At 35.6% G+C, this 15,569-nt stretch overlaps 1 protein-coding gene across 1 annotated transcript in view; it reads left to right on the forward strand.

Annotated features, from left to right (window-relative positions):
• Positions 1 to 15,569, forward strand: part of REV1 (REV1 DNA directed polymerase) — a 52,670-nt gene that overhangs the window by 2,345 nt on the left and 34,756 nt on the right. The window contains exons 2-7 of the mRNA XM_081946772.1: positions 4,554 to 4,620; positions 5,161 to 5,293; positions 6,452 to 6,620; positions 9,015 to 9,164; positions 11,958 to 12,646; positions 12,987 to 13,094. Of these exons, the coding sequence (XP_081802898.1) occupies positions 4,564 to 4,620; positions 5,161 to 5,293; positions 6,452 to 6,620; positions 9,015 to 9,164; positions 11,958 to 12,646; positions 12,987 to 13,094 (1,306 nt within the window). The 5' untranslated portion in view covers positions 4,554 to 4,563. The remainder of the gene's footprint in view (positions 1 to 4,553; positions 4,621 to 5,160; positions 5,294 to 6,451; positions 6,621 to 9,014; positions 9,165 to 11,957; positions 12,647 to 12,986; positions 13,095 to 15,569) is intronic.

Here is a 15,569-nt window from a genome sequence, read left to right on the forward strand (position 1 = left end):
TAATCTGTGCTAACTCAAGGAGGAGGACTGAATTCACTTGATTGTGCTTTGATTTCCAAACATACATACAATATTAAATTTGAAAATAAAATGATGTATGCAAATCATTGATCTAACTATTTTTTTAAAATGCAATTAAATTTCTTTACTTTAGAAAATATATTTATTTGATTACACTCTTGTTCTTTACTGGTGTATGTTGTTAAAATCAATGTGAAAATAAGCATATTTTTTGTAGGAGTTATTGTTCGATTTTTTTAAAAAAAAGGTTATCAGAAGTGTTTTAGCACATGCATATAAAGAGAGTAAATTGCATTTCTCTTTTTGTCTAGACACTTGAGCATTATTAAACCAGTATTTAATTGTTTTCCAATTAGTGGAAAACATTTTAATGCTTTTTAAAAGAACAAGTAAATAATATATCAAAATGTTAAAAATATTGCTCATTTTAGCTTAAGATGCATAAATTTGGCCAGATTAAGGACAGTACTGTCATTGACAAAGAGGACAGTTCCACATTGAAAATTAATTTTTACTAATTTAATCAGTTTCCCAGAAGTGAAGATATCAAAATGAAAGAATATTGATCTACTTAATTGTGTTACATTTTTTTCTTTTTTTTTTCTAATGAGCAATAATGAAAAAAAATCTGTGAAAAAGTATTGGAATAATACAGAAGAGTATTTATTTGAAAACCATATGATAGTTGCCCAATTAAAAAGAATGCATAAAAAAGCTAAGGGAAAACCCTAATGTAGAAGTGTTCCAGTCAAAAGCTAGACCTTTAAAAGTGTTCATGCATAAGACAATAGTTTTCTTTATAAAAAGATTATGAATATCTTTATAGATACATAAAATCATATCTATATGAGATAGAAGATGGACATGAGATGTAGTGAAATGAAGAAAATATTATTTTAAATGTTTTGAGATAGATGGTAATTTTTAATAGGAGTTCTATATTTGAAATGGATTGCATTGTGAAGTACTATCTATATATAGTAAATGCTTGTGGTAATTTATGTTCATTATTTATTTGTTTTATCGTGTTTATAACCTGTTTGAATCCTAGTAGTCTGTATGAAAATACAACCGAGAAAAAACAAGTTTAATATAATTAAAAGATGCAAGTAAACTTGTCAAGCATCCTTAAATTAAACTATGTGGTAAATGTTTACTGGAACAAATTGCTTTGTTTTGTTTATAAAATATCAACAGAGCAAAGGCCATGCACACCTCTGAAGGAATTGGGCACAACTTGTCTTTTAGGCCACATCCCATGTTCTTCATATCTAATAATATCTTTAAAACATTTAAGGTTTCCCTTTATATCATCAAAAACTTACTTTTCATTTTTAAAATTAAGTTCATATACATTCTTTACTATTGAATTATTGAGTTCAAAATATGGTGAATTCTTCCACTCTTTGTGAGGAAAATTCCAGTCTAAATAACAGACTAAACAGTTTAAAGTTTTATTGGGTTAGCGTTCTTTATTCATGTACCAAATTCATTGTGTGAATTTGAACTATCTGTTGATTTAATTTATCTCCCAGGATTGTAAACATGAAATGATGTACAACATATAAACAATGCCAAGATCCTCCAAGGAGATGTAAAATAGATATTTAATGAAACAATATTTTGTTTTGAATTTGGTGAAACAAAACTACATAGAAACTTTTTAAATAATGTTTTAAAGTTTTGACAATAGACTTTGCGAAGTTAGTAATTTCATAATTTTCACTAATTACTTTAAATGAGAAAAACATTTCTCGTAATTTCAAACTATGGAATGAGAAAACAGATTTATTAACATTGATCCAAGTATATTTATTTTTACAAAGAATTCAAGATTGTGAACATATCTAATATTTCCTCCTTTTTTCCCACAACAACAAAGCTGTGAGGTGATCTGGGCTGAGAGAAAGTATATTCACTTTCAGGGTGTTTTGCAAAGTATACAGTAGGGCTGTGCAAACACTTTGTAAGAAGTCCTTTAGAATGCACTGAAAATTTTTATAATGATTAAAGCAGCTGTATCATTTCCCTGGTTTATATAGTACTTCAGAAGCTGCTCTTGGCTGCTTCCACATACATATTTATGCAGAGCTTGGAAAAGGCAAAACTGCTTTAATTACTATTTGGAAATTGGCATTTCATATGCACTCTTCCACATTCTGAAGAACCGCCTTTTGAAGGATTAGCATAGATCTAATGTATAGTTTAAAAGGATTAGAGTTAGGTTAGCAAGTGTTTCAGAGAATGCAGACCCCTATGCTAATGGTTCATTGTGATTGAGCATAAGCAAATTAATGAATACATGGGAAATAAAAAACAAATATTTAATTAGTTTAATTTTTAATTTTGCTATTTTTATTTTAATAAAATAAATTTGATTTAAGGAACAAATGATAATTGGAGAACATTTATTTTGGGCAACTAAGATTTGTATAAATCTGAAACTTACTGCTCTGAACTTTCTCCCAGCCAATTAAAGACAAAACTAGAAATTATCCTGTCTAATTGTTGCCTCACCTGATTTGCCCCTCCCCTCTTTCCCAAGAAAAATCTTTGGAAGCTTCAGTGAGAGTGAAAGGGAATTTAAAGTTTCAGATTGATGCAATTATGTATCTCTGCCAGTACTGTCAGCAATCAACAGCATAATGTATTGGGACAGTTATTTTAGTATAAAAAGTCTATCTTTTGCAGTAAAAGTTGTATGTATTTTGGTAAACATTGTTGATGTTTACATGGGAAGCCAATCATAAATCCAAGTTAAAAATATTTGTTGCTTAATTATCTTAGATACTTGAGGTTTTTTTCTCTACAAGAAATTAAGAAAATCTAAAGTAGGCTAGAATGAAAAAGTTTTGTTTTCGCATCCCTACCTCTTAAACAAGTAGTTTATAGAATTATGCATACTTTGGATGTAAAATTATTAATGGTTTCCATTTGTAAACATTTTAAAAATATTGATAAGTCTCTTTAATTGTTCTGGATATTTTAAAGTTCAGGATAGCAACATGACAGTAATGAGAGGGAAATTCTATGTTCTTAATTTATGTTTATGCTACCTATACAGTACAACTTCATAAGGGATTAAAAACAGGCAAGTTCTGGCAGGACTGGTATAATTATTTTCTTCTTCAACTCCCCCAGAGACAATAATAATTGATCCATTTCCTAACTTTGTATTGAAAGTCATGGACTTTAATTTATAATGAATTTTGCCTTGCTTGTGTCTTCAGAGTGTTCTATCAGCAATCACAAGTTAAACAGTGTAGTTAAGCTTCCTGGTATATGTTATGCATATGATTGTGTGATTGGATTTCTTTAAGTCATTTTGGGAATATAATCAACAATATATTCTGAAATAAAGGTCTGTCCTTATTTTTGTTAAGGAATCTTTTGTTTCCCTTAGTCAAAAGCAATAAGCTTTAGGCTTTTTTTGCCAGTCTTGAAGATAAATACAATACTGTATCTCTTTATTAATCTCCAGAGCATAGAAGAAAATCTGAGACTAACAAAGTGGCCTTCTGAGGCTGCTTGATCAGCCTAAAAGCTAAAAGATGTTCCAAATATTAAATATTTGGGGACAACCTGAGGTTGATCTGGCCTTGTATTCCATTTCATAAGAGCAGGAAAAGTTAGGAAAATGTTTAGACACTAAGGTATTGGGGGGGGGGATATTTAATCCCCTGCCTTTGATTTTTGTTGTTCTTTCTCGTTGTTTATGGCTATGCGATGAATACACATTCCAAAAATTTAAAACACAAAGTTTCCATATAATTTATTACATGGAAGACTTTGATTCAAAGTATTCCACTAAAATAAATCATGATGTTTTTTAGCTTGACATGTGAGCTTTGTTCCCTTATAAGAATGAATATAGATCGATGAAGTGCAACCCATAAAAATGTATGCAATAATATATTCATTAATTTTAAAATGCCAAACAGGTTTTGTGATACTTTTGTCTGGGTCTGCATATTTACAATTTATTGAAACAGACTATTGACATTGTTATGTAATTGCTGATTGTAGTTTACAAGCTCCCATCTGCAGATGGAAGTTTCAAGATATTGGAGAAGGTATCCACCTTGCCTGTCCCTCTTATCCATGCAATATTTATTTGCTATCTTAAGTTAATGCTCAAATAGATATGATGTAGATTTTTAAAAGGATAGGATTCTGTGCTATTTCTGCCTATACCTCTTTTTTTCTCCTGATATCATTAGTTGTTCAATCATGGGACTTGGCTCTAAATATCACAATATTGGCTGCTATTTTAGTACAATTAAACATCAAAATACACCAACATGTAGCATTAAGATATATCTTAAGGTATTGATGAAATGAGAAATTACTCGGTCAAAAGTTTTTAAAGAATTTGCAAACCATACATTAGTATCTTGTAGAAACAATGTATTCAAAGACTTCTGGAATAGTTAATTGTAATTTATTTTCTATGAATTATTTCTGGCTCTGTAATATCAACCATAATAGTTGCAATGCCAAAAATAAATGCCTTTTTTCCTCTCCACAAATAGAAGGTTCACTATGAAGCAAGGTGGATGGAGAAAACGAGCCAGTGACAGAGATGGCTGGGGCTCATGGGTAAGCACATGCAATAAAGCTTTTAACTAAATAAATACACATATTTTAAGGGAGAACAAAACATTTTGTACTACTTTAATGTAATTATTTTATTAATAAAATATATTCACCATTGGCTTGCCAAAGAAGTAGTGGTAAAGTCATACTTTAAACTTCAGATAGGACTGAAAATCTTTCTTTCTGATATTCAGAAGTAACTTAAGATTGACACAGGAGACTTATAAAATGTACAATACATGAGACTTATAAAATGTGCAGTACATATAATGATTAAACATGCAACATTTCCCATACGAAAAATGAAATTGATACTACCAATATGTATATATGTCAGAGGCTGGGATCTCTCATTACTGAGCAGTCATAATGTGAACTGTTTTATTTTGTTAGTATGTTTGTTACTACTGTATATTTTCTAAAGCATAAGTTATGAATTAGCATGATGACTATTTCACAGCTTATTAAATTGTTTTTCATATAATTGTACAATCGATCAAGTTGATAATCAACCTGTAAAGATCCATGTTGTTTCCATTCAAGGGAGGATATATGTCTGCCAAAGTCCAGAAATTGGAGAATCAGTTTCATTCAGAGGCAGCTCTGCAACATCAGAAAGATGAAAATTCATCCAGCATTTTCAGTGGAGTTGCCATCTTTGTCAATGGCTTCACAGGTGATGCTTTTATTTTTATAAATTGTTCAAAATATCCTCTGGGAATATAGTTAGGGCTAAGAAAAAATTAATAAGGTTACTAATATGTGGGTAAATGGCAAAGCTATAAATTTATTCTGTTCCTAACCAGAATCTTCTGTAACTTGGCTTACCAGAAGAGTCAATTTTTGCTTGCCTAAATTGCCTGAATGAAATTTTCCAGAAAGCAGTGTTTACTGTACTCTTATTTGATTTTGATATAGATCAGTTTAACTTAGTTTTTCAAAAAAAACTATGTATATAATTCCAAAATGCAAACTGCAGATTCACACATTCCTTTTTTGCTTTTTACCTGAATTATGAAATGAAGAGCAGGACTGATGGGTATTTACTTAAAAATACTTATTTTGCTATTTGTGTATTGTAGTCTTGATAGTTGAGTAGACACTATCGTTACATTTGGGTTGTGCCCAAAAAGATGCTTTGAAAAATTAGACTGAAATGTAACCCCAATGTAATAGTTTGTTGTTGCTACAACACTTGTGGAACTCCAAGTAAAAAATACTTTAATTAAGTTTTCAAAAACAAAAATGCTTTGTGAGAAGATATTTCTATCTTCAAGCTGTCACGTTATAAAAAATAAAAATGGAATACTGTATATTTTTATACAATACAGCATTCTCTTTTAAATGTTCATTGTATATGCTAATAGCAAATATGTCTAACAATATTTCAGAGCATGGCTACTCTGAATGTTACTGAAGGGAAGGAAGGAAGGAAGGAAGGCGCATTATCCAATTTTCAAGTAAAAAATTGCAAGGAACTCAGAAGAAAATGCAATACCCTGGACAAAGGGTTAGCAAGTCTATTGGAATTTTGAACAGAAATCCATTATTGCATTTTATTTTATTGACTAGAGAATGAAGAAGAGATATTAAAACAAATATTAAAAGCAACCTAATGTTCAAAATTGGTATTTTATTGAGGGAGGTAGAATTGTAAAATCTATATCTATGTGGATATTTTAACACATTTATCAATAAACTACAGTATATACTCTACTCTATCCTTAACATTTTGTTAGATGAATAACTGCTGTTAATTCCAAAGCATAATGCTCGGTTTTTCAGTTTATGATTTAAAAAAAATACTTTTATGTATCTTATATTTTTATTACAGATCCTTCTGCTGATGAATTGAGGCGGCTAATGATGTTGCATGGAGGACAATATCATATATACTATTCTAAATCCAAAACAACGCACATTATTGCTACAAATCTTCCAAATGCCAAAATAAAGGAACTGAAGGGAGAAAAAGTAGTTCGACCAGATTGGATAATAGATAGGTAAATATTAGAGAATTGTAAACAGATTGATACTCCCATTTGAATATTCTGAATATGTTCCATAATTTCATTTTAAAATATCATAGACATTATGGAAAACTGATCTTATTTTTAAAAATTATATTAAATGTTTTCTGTTTTTATCACTGAATGATCTTATTCTCATTAGTGATAACATTAGTGGCTCTGTGATAGTACTGATCAATTCAAGTGGACATTTTAAAACATTAAAAGTAAATAGAAAGCATTACGTATGCATATTGTATTTAAACATAAAAATAATATCCTTATTTTTGCTTTAACTCATATGTATTAAGCTTTATTAGATTATTTTATAGTTATTGCTGCAGTAATTTGAATTACCGTATTTTTTGCTCCATAAGACGCACTTTTTTGTCCCCCAAAAGTGGGTGGAAATGTCTGTTTGTCTTATGAAGCGAATATTGCATCATAGACTGAGTTGGGGGAGTGGTGCAGTGGCGGTGACAGGCAGCACTGGTGAATGGCCTGTCACCGCCGCTTGCCACTGCGTATTGGCGGTTGGATCGGCCTCCCGAAATACCGTTGATCAGGTGTTCCAGGCAGCAGCGGATTGCCGCTACCTGTTGCTTTTGCTGCCGCTGCCATTCATGTGACAGCAATAGGTGATGGAAATCCCCACCACATGGAACAGCTGATCAGCAGTATTCTGGGAGACCCATCCAACCACCGATAGGCATCGGTGAGCAGCAGCAATAGCCGGGGAATGCTGGTGAAGGCTCCAGTTTTCCCCGGTGGAGGCAGCAGATACAGAAGAGGCAGCAATAGCGCTGTTTCTGGTCGGCCAGCCCACTGATTGGCGGGGCTACAGGAGGCCAGGATCCAGCTGTCGCTCAGCTGACAGCTGATGGGTGCAACAGAGCAGCGCCCTGACGAGCCACATGCTGGGACTGGGAGGCAGAGGCAGATTTTTTGTTTTCTTGTTTTCCTCCCCAAAAGCTAGGTACGGAGTATCTTATGGAGCAAAAATTGTGATATGCTGCACTTACTGAAAAAATAAGCTGCACTTGAGACTATCCCCAATGTAGCAGATAAGATTGCACCATTCCCATAGAAACCTAATCACAAACACTAACAAGTTCTTTTTTTAATTGGGTAATGTGATCATACTGTAGTTTTTCTAATTGCAAATGGATTGGCTTTTGAGTCTTTGCCAAATTTCTTGTTAGTGTAAAAACAAGCTAAATGAAAAGTACATCTAAAAGAATTATGGGTAACCTATTATAATATTCCAGTTCATTTTTCTATATCAACCTGATTATTTTATTTTGCTGTATAACAGAATGTTTGCTGCTCTTATCACAGTGTAACACTTCAGAATATTCTGGGATTATAAATACAAATTGTGTAATAACTTGTACTTGATTCACTAAACATTAACAACATAAATGAAACATTTAAAATAATTACAGTAAATAAATTTAGAAGAAATATATTTCTTCTCTATATGATTTTCATGTTGAACTTGCAAGATAAGTCATAAAAAGTAAATAAATTGAAAAAAATCATAACAGACCAATGTAGAAAACCCTTATGTGTTATTATTTCCCTTATTTAAAAATAAATTGAAACCTTTTTAGATACTTGGTTAGAAGAGACTCAGTGACTTCATCAGTTGGAGAGAAAGTCTGTGGTAGAGCACTTCTGTTTCCACTTTCACTCACTCTTCAACCTGTGGTAGACTATAAGACTAAGGGATAGGAACACAACAGAAGAAGTAAGCAGTTCTCTTATCACTTCTGTCCTCATCTGGCTGTCATCATATAAAGAATTAAATGCCAGAAATCTTAAATCTGATTACTTGCCTCTTCCATTTTTTAAAATTACAACATTCCAATTTAGACATCTTTCTACTCAGAAACAATTTGATTTGTATAGTTTCCTTGAAGATATTTTAGTTACATTGGTGCCTCTTTTTTTCTTTTAACTCTTATAAGTCCAAACAAATTGCTAAATTAGCATCTCCAGTGTGCACCCAGAGGAATGTAAGTTTTTGTTTCTCAACAGTATAATCACACATGTGAAACAATTTTGATACATTTTCCAAAGTTATTTCAATAAAGAGTGTAAGAGAATACTTCCTACTCAGATGAAGTGTGCTTAAATCTTGGGTATTTCTGAAGTGTTTGAAAGAAATAATGTGAGTAATTAGAAAATGTAATGCCACTTAAAGTCACTTAAAATCTGTCTAAATATGTTCTTGAAACTAAGAAGAATTGAATTTAGATTATAATATATCCTTTACATATGCACACTTGTTAATAAGGCTTTCAGAACAGGGAAATATTCCACTGTATATAAAATTATTTTTTCATGAAGTTTTTGAGCAATTAAAATTCTGACGTTCTATTACAGCATAAAGGCTGGACGACTCCTTTCATATATTCCTTATCAGCTTTACACAAAACAGACAAGTATTCAGAAAGGCCTCTGGTTTAATACTATATGCAAGCCTGAAGATTCAGTTCCAGGTCCTAGCAATATCTCTGTGGGGCTCAACAGGGTGTAAGTAATTATTTTGATTTAATAATTGAAATTAAGTTTAAGACAGAGAAATGTTGATGAGTTGATGTTGATGTTGTATATTCAGTTATTTGAAGATCTCAAAGTTCACCTTACATTATAGTGTGAAATACAATGGAATTAAGTTTGAAACTAAGTGCAGTTGTAATGGTTAAAGTGTTACTGTAGTAGAGAGACCTAGATTCAAGTCTACCCTTAGCTGTGGAAGTTCATGGGAGTCATTCTTTTTCAGGCCAAATCCTATCCCATGGTTGTTCTGGTGGGGGAAAATGGAAGGAGCAGTGTATATGCTGCTTTTATCTCTGATCAAAAAGCCAGATACCGATCTAATAAAGACAAAAATAATTACTTTTTTTGTTTTCTAAATTAATCTTCTTTCAAATGCAGTCATATTAAAGCTTTTTTAGGATAAGTATACACAACAATGTAATATTAAAACTGATATATATGTATGTATGTGTATGTATGTATGTATGTATGTATGTATATATATATATATATATATATATATATATATATATATATATATATATATATATATATATATATATATATATATATATATATATATATATATATATATATATATATATATATATGTTTTCGTAGATTTTCACGGGTGTAGGTATGCTGGTTTTGTTGTATTCGGGTGTTTTCCCGTGTAAGGTTGAGATCTCAACCTTACACGGGAAAAGACCCGAATACAACAAAACCAGCATATATATATATAGATAGATAGATAGATAGATAGATAGATAGATAGATAGATAGATAGATAGATAGATAGATAGATAGATAGATAGTTAGTTCTTTGCACTAATATAGATTTGCTGCAGTGGTCTTGCATGCACCTTGATGTATAGTGTATAGACATGCTGGCCACATGACCACGGAAACATCTTCAGACAATGCTGACTTCCTCAGCTAAGACACTGAGATGAGCAGTGTCCCCTAATGTCTTCATTTCTGACTGGACAGGAGAAACCTTCTCCTTTATATTTTTACTTCATACCTTGATTTCTACAAACTACTTGACAGCTGTTCAGTCATCCATGCCCCAGTCATGATGTCTCTTGCTAATTTCTCTGCTATTTAGAAGCTATTTATTATATATTAAACTTATACCCCATCTCAGTAAAAAAAAACTTTCAAGTTATAAAGTACAGTAACAATTAAAACATCCAGTATAAAAAGACATAAATGGCAAGAAAGAAAGAAAAAGAAAGAAAGAAAGAAAGAAAGAAAGAAAGAAAGAAAGAAAGAAAGAAAGAGAAAGACCAATAGCAATAGCATTTAGGCTTATATACCGCTTCATCGTGCTTAACAGCCCTCTCTAAGCATACAGAATCAGCATATTGTCCCCAACAATCTGGGTACTCATTTTACTGACCTCAGAAGGATGGAATGCTGAATCAACCTTGAGCTGTCTGTCTGTCCATCATCTGTCTGTCGGTGGGTGAACTGACAGACTGAAATAACTCAGTTTTCAGGAACTTCCTAAAAGACATCAGAGAGGGAACAAGACTGATTTCCAAAAGAAGGCCATTCCAAAGTAGTGGTGCTGCCAAAAAATTAAGCTAGTAGAACTGGGGGATCATTAGCAACTTTCTATAAGATATGAGCTGGGCCAATTTTGATTTGAGTAGGCAATTCTGTAAGTTCAGGTTTCAGATGATGAAGGGCTTTACTATATAATTCAATACCAGTCATTTGAGTGTGACAAGTGCGCCCTGTTCAGCTTCGCTGACTCACCGAGGCTTCCTGCCCAGGACACCCGACCTGCTTTTGGAATGTCGGGCAACCCCAGTGAGTCTGAAAGAGCACGAGACCGCACCTTCAAAGCCTTTTTTTTCTCAGTGCTAAAAGCTTTTGGAAATGAATGAAAGGTTTTGGGGGAGCAATCTCGTGCTGCTTCAGGCTTCTATCCTTTTGAAAATGTTTTTGGCCTGGTGAAGACTGAAGGAGGGTAAAACCGCGTCCCAAAGGCTTCTCTCTTGTGTGAGTGAAATAGGTGTGCCAGCCATCACTCACACAGACCCACTTCCTCTCCCCCTCACCCCCAGCCAGGCTGCTAAGAGAGAGGGGACAGTTCTATATGCTGTTTGGTTTGTAAGTCCTATTCCAATGAGTCACATAAATTAAATTTATCTGATAAGGCAACTGCAGATGAGTTACTGGAACAGACTGTCTGTTTGTAGTATAATCTTCCATTTTCTGTTGTTTCAATGGCTTGGAGAATTTTCTTTGCAAAGTGCTGTCTCTCCTTTTTCCCATTCTTAAAAATCCTGGCTTGTAGTATTGTTAAAATGTATCTAAAACAAATACTATATGTGCATTTGTAAAATTCCGGTATAGATTCAAAATAGGTTAAAATGAATTAAAATATAAAAATACTTATATATATATATATATAAAAGAAAAAGAGAGAGCCGATTTACTTCTGAATGTATCAAATAACTAGGTATACCTGTGAGTTTGTATGTCAGTCTGAATTCTTGGAATTATAAAATATTGGCTTGTAAAATTTTTGATGTCAGTGCTATAACATTTATGTAATATTCCATTTATGAATAGATGATAAAAATATGTACAGTATATTTTTATATATTGAAAGTGTGACAAATGTACAACAAAATTAAAATATTTAGAAAATATTTTACTCTTAAGTGTAGAAAATATTACACAAGTCCTACTGAGTTCAGTTATTACAACAAAAAGAGGAAATCATATAACCTTTGTCTTATGTATTTGTTTTATCCATGTTCTTGATTTTAGAAATAGTCTTGTAAAGAAGCACGAAGGAGAGAATGAAATGAAAACAAATGGAGTGAGTAAATCAAAGAAAGAAGCTGAAACTTCAAGATTCTTGGAGTTGGAGCAAGCTCTTTCTAGAAGCAAACAGAATGGAATACATCAGAAAGATAATTTTTCCATTTTTAATGGACATAGTCATAGCTCCAACAGTGCCTTAAAGATGCAGGATGGTTTGCTACACTTTGACAAAAGTGTTATAAGCAGACTTTCTCCTGTGCAAGAAGAATTGAAAGAAAGCACTGATTTTAGAGACTGCTCTACGCAACATTTGCAACAAAGCAACAGAAATACTGAACTTTTAAGAAATGTGCACAGGACTATGAGCAATTCATCTTTTTCATCTTTGCACAGTAATATTAAAATAAATGGTGCTCATCACAATACTGTTCAGGGGCCTTCAAGCACAAAAAGCACTACTTCAGTTCCTGCTGCTAGTAAGGAAGATTATTCACCTTTGTCCAAACCTTCTAATGGCAATTTCATTTCAGATTTTTACTCTCATTCAAGATTGCATCATATATCTACGTGGAAATGTGAATTTACAGAGTTTATCAACACACTACAGAAACAAAATAATGCTAGCTTCCCAGGAAGAGAAAAGTTGAAAAAAATGAAAGCAGGACAATCTTCAATAAATAAAGCTGACTTAGGTAAAAAATATTTGTAAATTATATTTAAACAGTTGTCACATATTTGTTTTTCAGTGAAATAGTTGATATTTTGGTTAGCTATATTTCTCTGGTATGGTTTTTTTGGTCAGAATATAAATATTTCAGAATTGATGTGTATAGCATAAAAAGGTAACTGAAGATAAGGTGGGAGATGTTAGGCAATTTGAAGTTTTCTACAGTTTGATATTTCTTTTATATTTTATTAAAAGGTAATGAAGAATCAAGGGATACGTTTTAAGGTTAAACTTTTAATTTTACTAGAAATAATGGATAGTTATTTAGCCAGAATTAAATTGTCTGTTTACTATTCTTTTACTAGATAGTACATCCTTCTTGAATTCAACCAAACATCAATGTTGCATAATGCATGTGGATATGGACTGCTTCTTTGTATCAGTTGGTATCAGAGATAGACCAGACCTAAAAGGTCAGTACTAGTATCTAAATCATGTATTCATTTAATAGATGTTCATTTTTTTAAAAAAATATTCAAAGTCTATTGTTATATAGATACTTAATAATCAGAGCTGGAAGGGACTTTGGAGGTCTTCTAGTCCAACCCCCTTCTCAAGCAGGAGACCTTATACCATTTCAGACAGTCTTTTCTTTAAAACCTCCAGTGATGAAGCACCTACAATTTCTGAAAGCAAGTTGTTCCACTTGCTTTCCGGAGCGAGGGACAGGAGGCTCCAGTGGATGGTATTAACATGCCCAATTGACCACGAGACTGGGATGAAGCTGAAGCCACACCTCTGTGTTCCACCCTTTCCTTTCCAGTTTCATCTCAGTCCGGCCAAAAAGAGAGACGCAAAAAACTTTTTTCTTATTACTACAACTACTGGACTCTCCTTGCCTCTACTGCCTCCTGGAAAAGCACCTCCTGATTCTGCCAGTAAGTGATCTGCATGGTGCCTTTTACTGGCCACTAGAGAAATTGCTAGGTTTGCTGGCGGCTGGGAAAGCCTCGGTCGCCCTTGCGGTGGCCATTTTGGACCGCGCTGGCCACGTGGTGATTCTGCCTGACTCCTGGGCGATTCGGGAGACTTGCAGCTTGGGATTTCCAGCCCTACGGCCTCCCTTCGGCATAATTACCTGGCTGAAGACTTCGGCGACTGCAATCGATCCGCGGAGGCACCGGCAGCGCTTTCAAGAGCGCAAAGACTATTTTAAAGCTGCGAGCGCACCGCAGAGCGATGGAAGGGTGCGTGGGTGCTGGGACCAAGGCAAGCCTCAAGGGCAGCCTCTAAAACATGCCATGCTCGGCGTTGGAGTGGGGGCTGCCTAGAAGCCTTGGAAACAGGATTTTTCCTCTTTTTGTCCCTTTTTCTGCTGCAGCCAAAGAGAGGAGCGTGGAGGACGCTTCGCAAGGAGGGCTGTAAGTACTACGCGTGGCGAGGATGGCTGAGGAGGCACCTCCACCTTCCCCTGGGGAGGGCCCATCTTCCAGGCAGCGCCCTACTGCCTCTGCCAGGGCTCAAAAGGCTGCTGCTGCCTCTCGTCCCTCACGAGCCACCCAGAGAGATGTGAGCTTAGGAGACACAAAGCCATCTCCAAGACCTTTTCTAGAGCAGAGAAGTTGAGGGCCCAGCAGGGTAGGCTCAGCACTTCTCCCCCCTCGCTCTAGATCTCCATTGGGGGCTGGGTCTCCGCCTGTTCCCCCCCCCCCCCCCCCAGGTTCTCTGGATTCCCTAGGAAGGTTTTTTGGGGAGGTTTCCCCATCGCCGCCCCTTTCCCTGGAGGACCAGGAAATGGATCTGGAGGATTCTTGTATCTAGGAGGATCCCATAGGGGATCAAGCCTTGCCTAGGCCTATTCTGGCTCCCCAGGCTGAGGCAGCTCAGGTTCCTGGGAATTCCTGCTGGGATTCCCTGGATGTGGATAATCTTCCTAGGGGTTGCAGAGCCTTATTGAACGGGATATCTCCTCTGGCATTGCGGCTGGCGTCCAGCAGCAGGCAGCTCTAGGGCCCAGGTAATGGATCAAGGCAAGACACCTAGGGCTACTTCCTCTCAGACACGTCCTCCCTCCGCTCCAGTGAGCCGCCCCGTCTCCCCTTCTCTAGTTAGTGAAGGTTCAGTATCAGGGGATAAGGCCCAAAGGGATCCTGACCTGTCTGAGGATGAGGAAGATGATAAACCGGATCCTCCAGCCTTTACTGGCCTTTTCCCCGCAAATGTGTTCCGGTCCCTTCTGTGCAAAGCGCATGCTACTGCACAGGTAGAAGAGGGGGATAAGGAAGCAGCCAAAGATGTGGCCAAGGAAGGAGCCACAGAGGGGTCTGCAGCAAAGAAACCTCAGGGTCCGGTTTTCTCTAAGCCCAAGGCTGTTAAGGAGGAGATTCCTGCTCCTCACCTTTTCCTGGAAGTGGTGAAAAAACAATGGGAGACGCCTACAGCTTTCCCTAACCCTGGCAGTAATGATAGACGTTTTTATAACATTGAGCCAGATTTTTCTCAAGCCTTGCAGCTACCCACCGTGGACCCACCTGTGGTTGCATTGGCATCTCCTGCTTCTCTGGTGGCAAAGGATGTGACTGACAACCTGAAGGTGGATGACAGAAAGGCGGAGATGACGCTCAGGAAGACATTCCAGTCTGCAGCAAGGGCCATCAAGGCTGCGGCATCGGCTTCGTTCTTCAATCACATGGCTATCTTGTGGATGGAGAAGATCCAGGAGCGCATTCCCCCGGAAGATGTGCGGCTGCACCAGGACCTGAACAAGCTAGTAGCGGTGGCTCAGTTTTCGGCGGACGCCACGTTGAATGCCATGAAGTTCACTTCCAGGGCTATGGCGTCGTCCGTCACCTCCTGTTGCCTTCTTTGGCTCTGGAGTTGGCAAGCGGACAGCAAGTCAAAGTGGCAGCTGATGTCAGCCAACTGCTCTTGACACGCTCCTCATGGAA

The sequence above is a fragment of the Natrix helvetica genome, assembly GCF_964273705.1.
Source record: "Natrix helvetica genome assembly, chromosome: 3".
Classification (NCBI taxonomy): Eukaryota; Metazoa; Chordata; class Lepidosauria; order Squamata; family Natricidae; genus Natrix; species Natrix helvetica.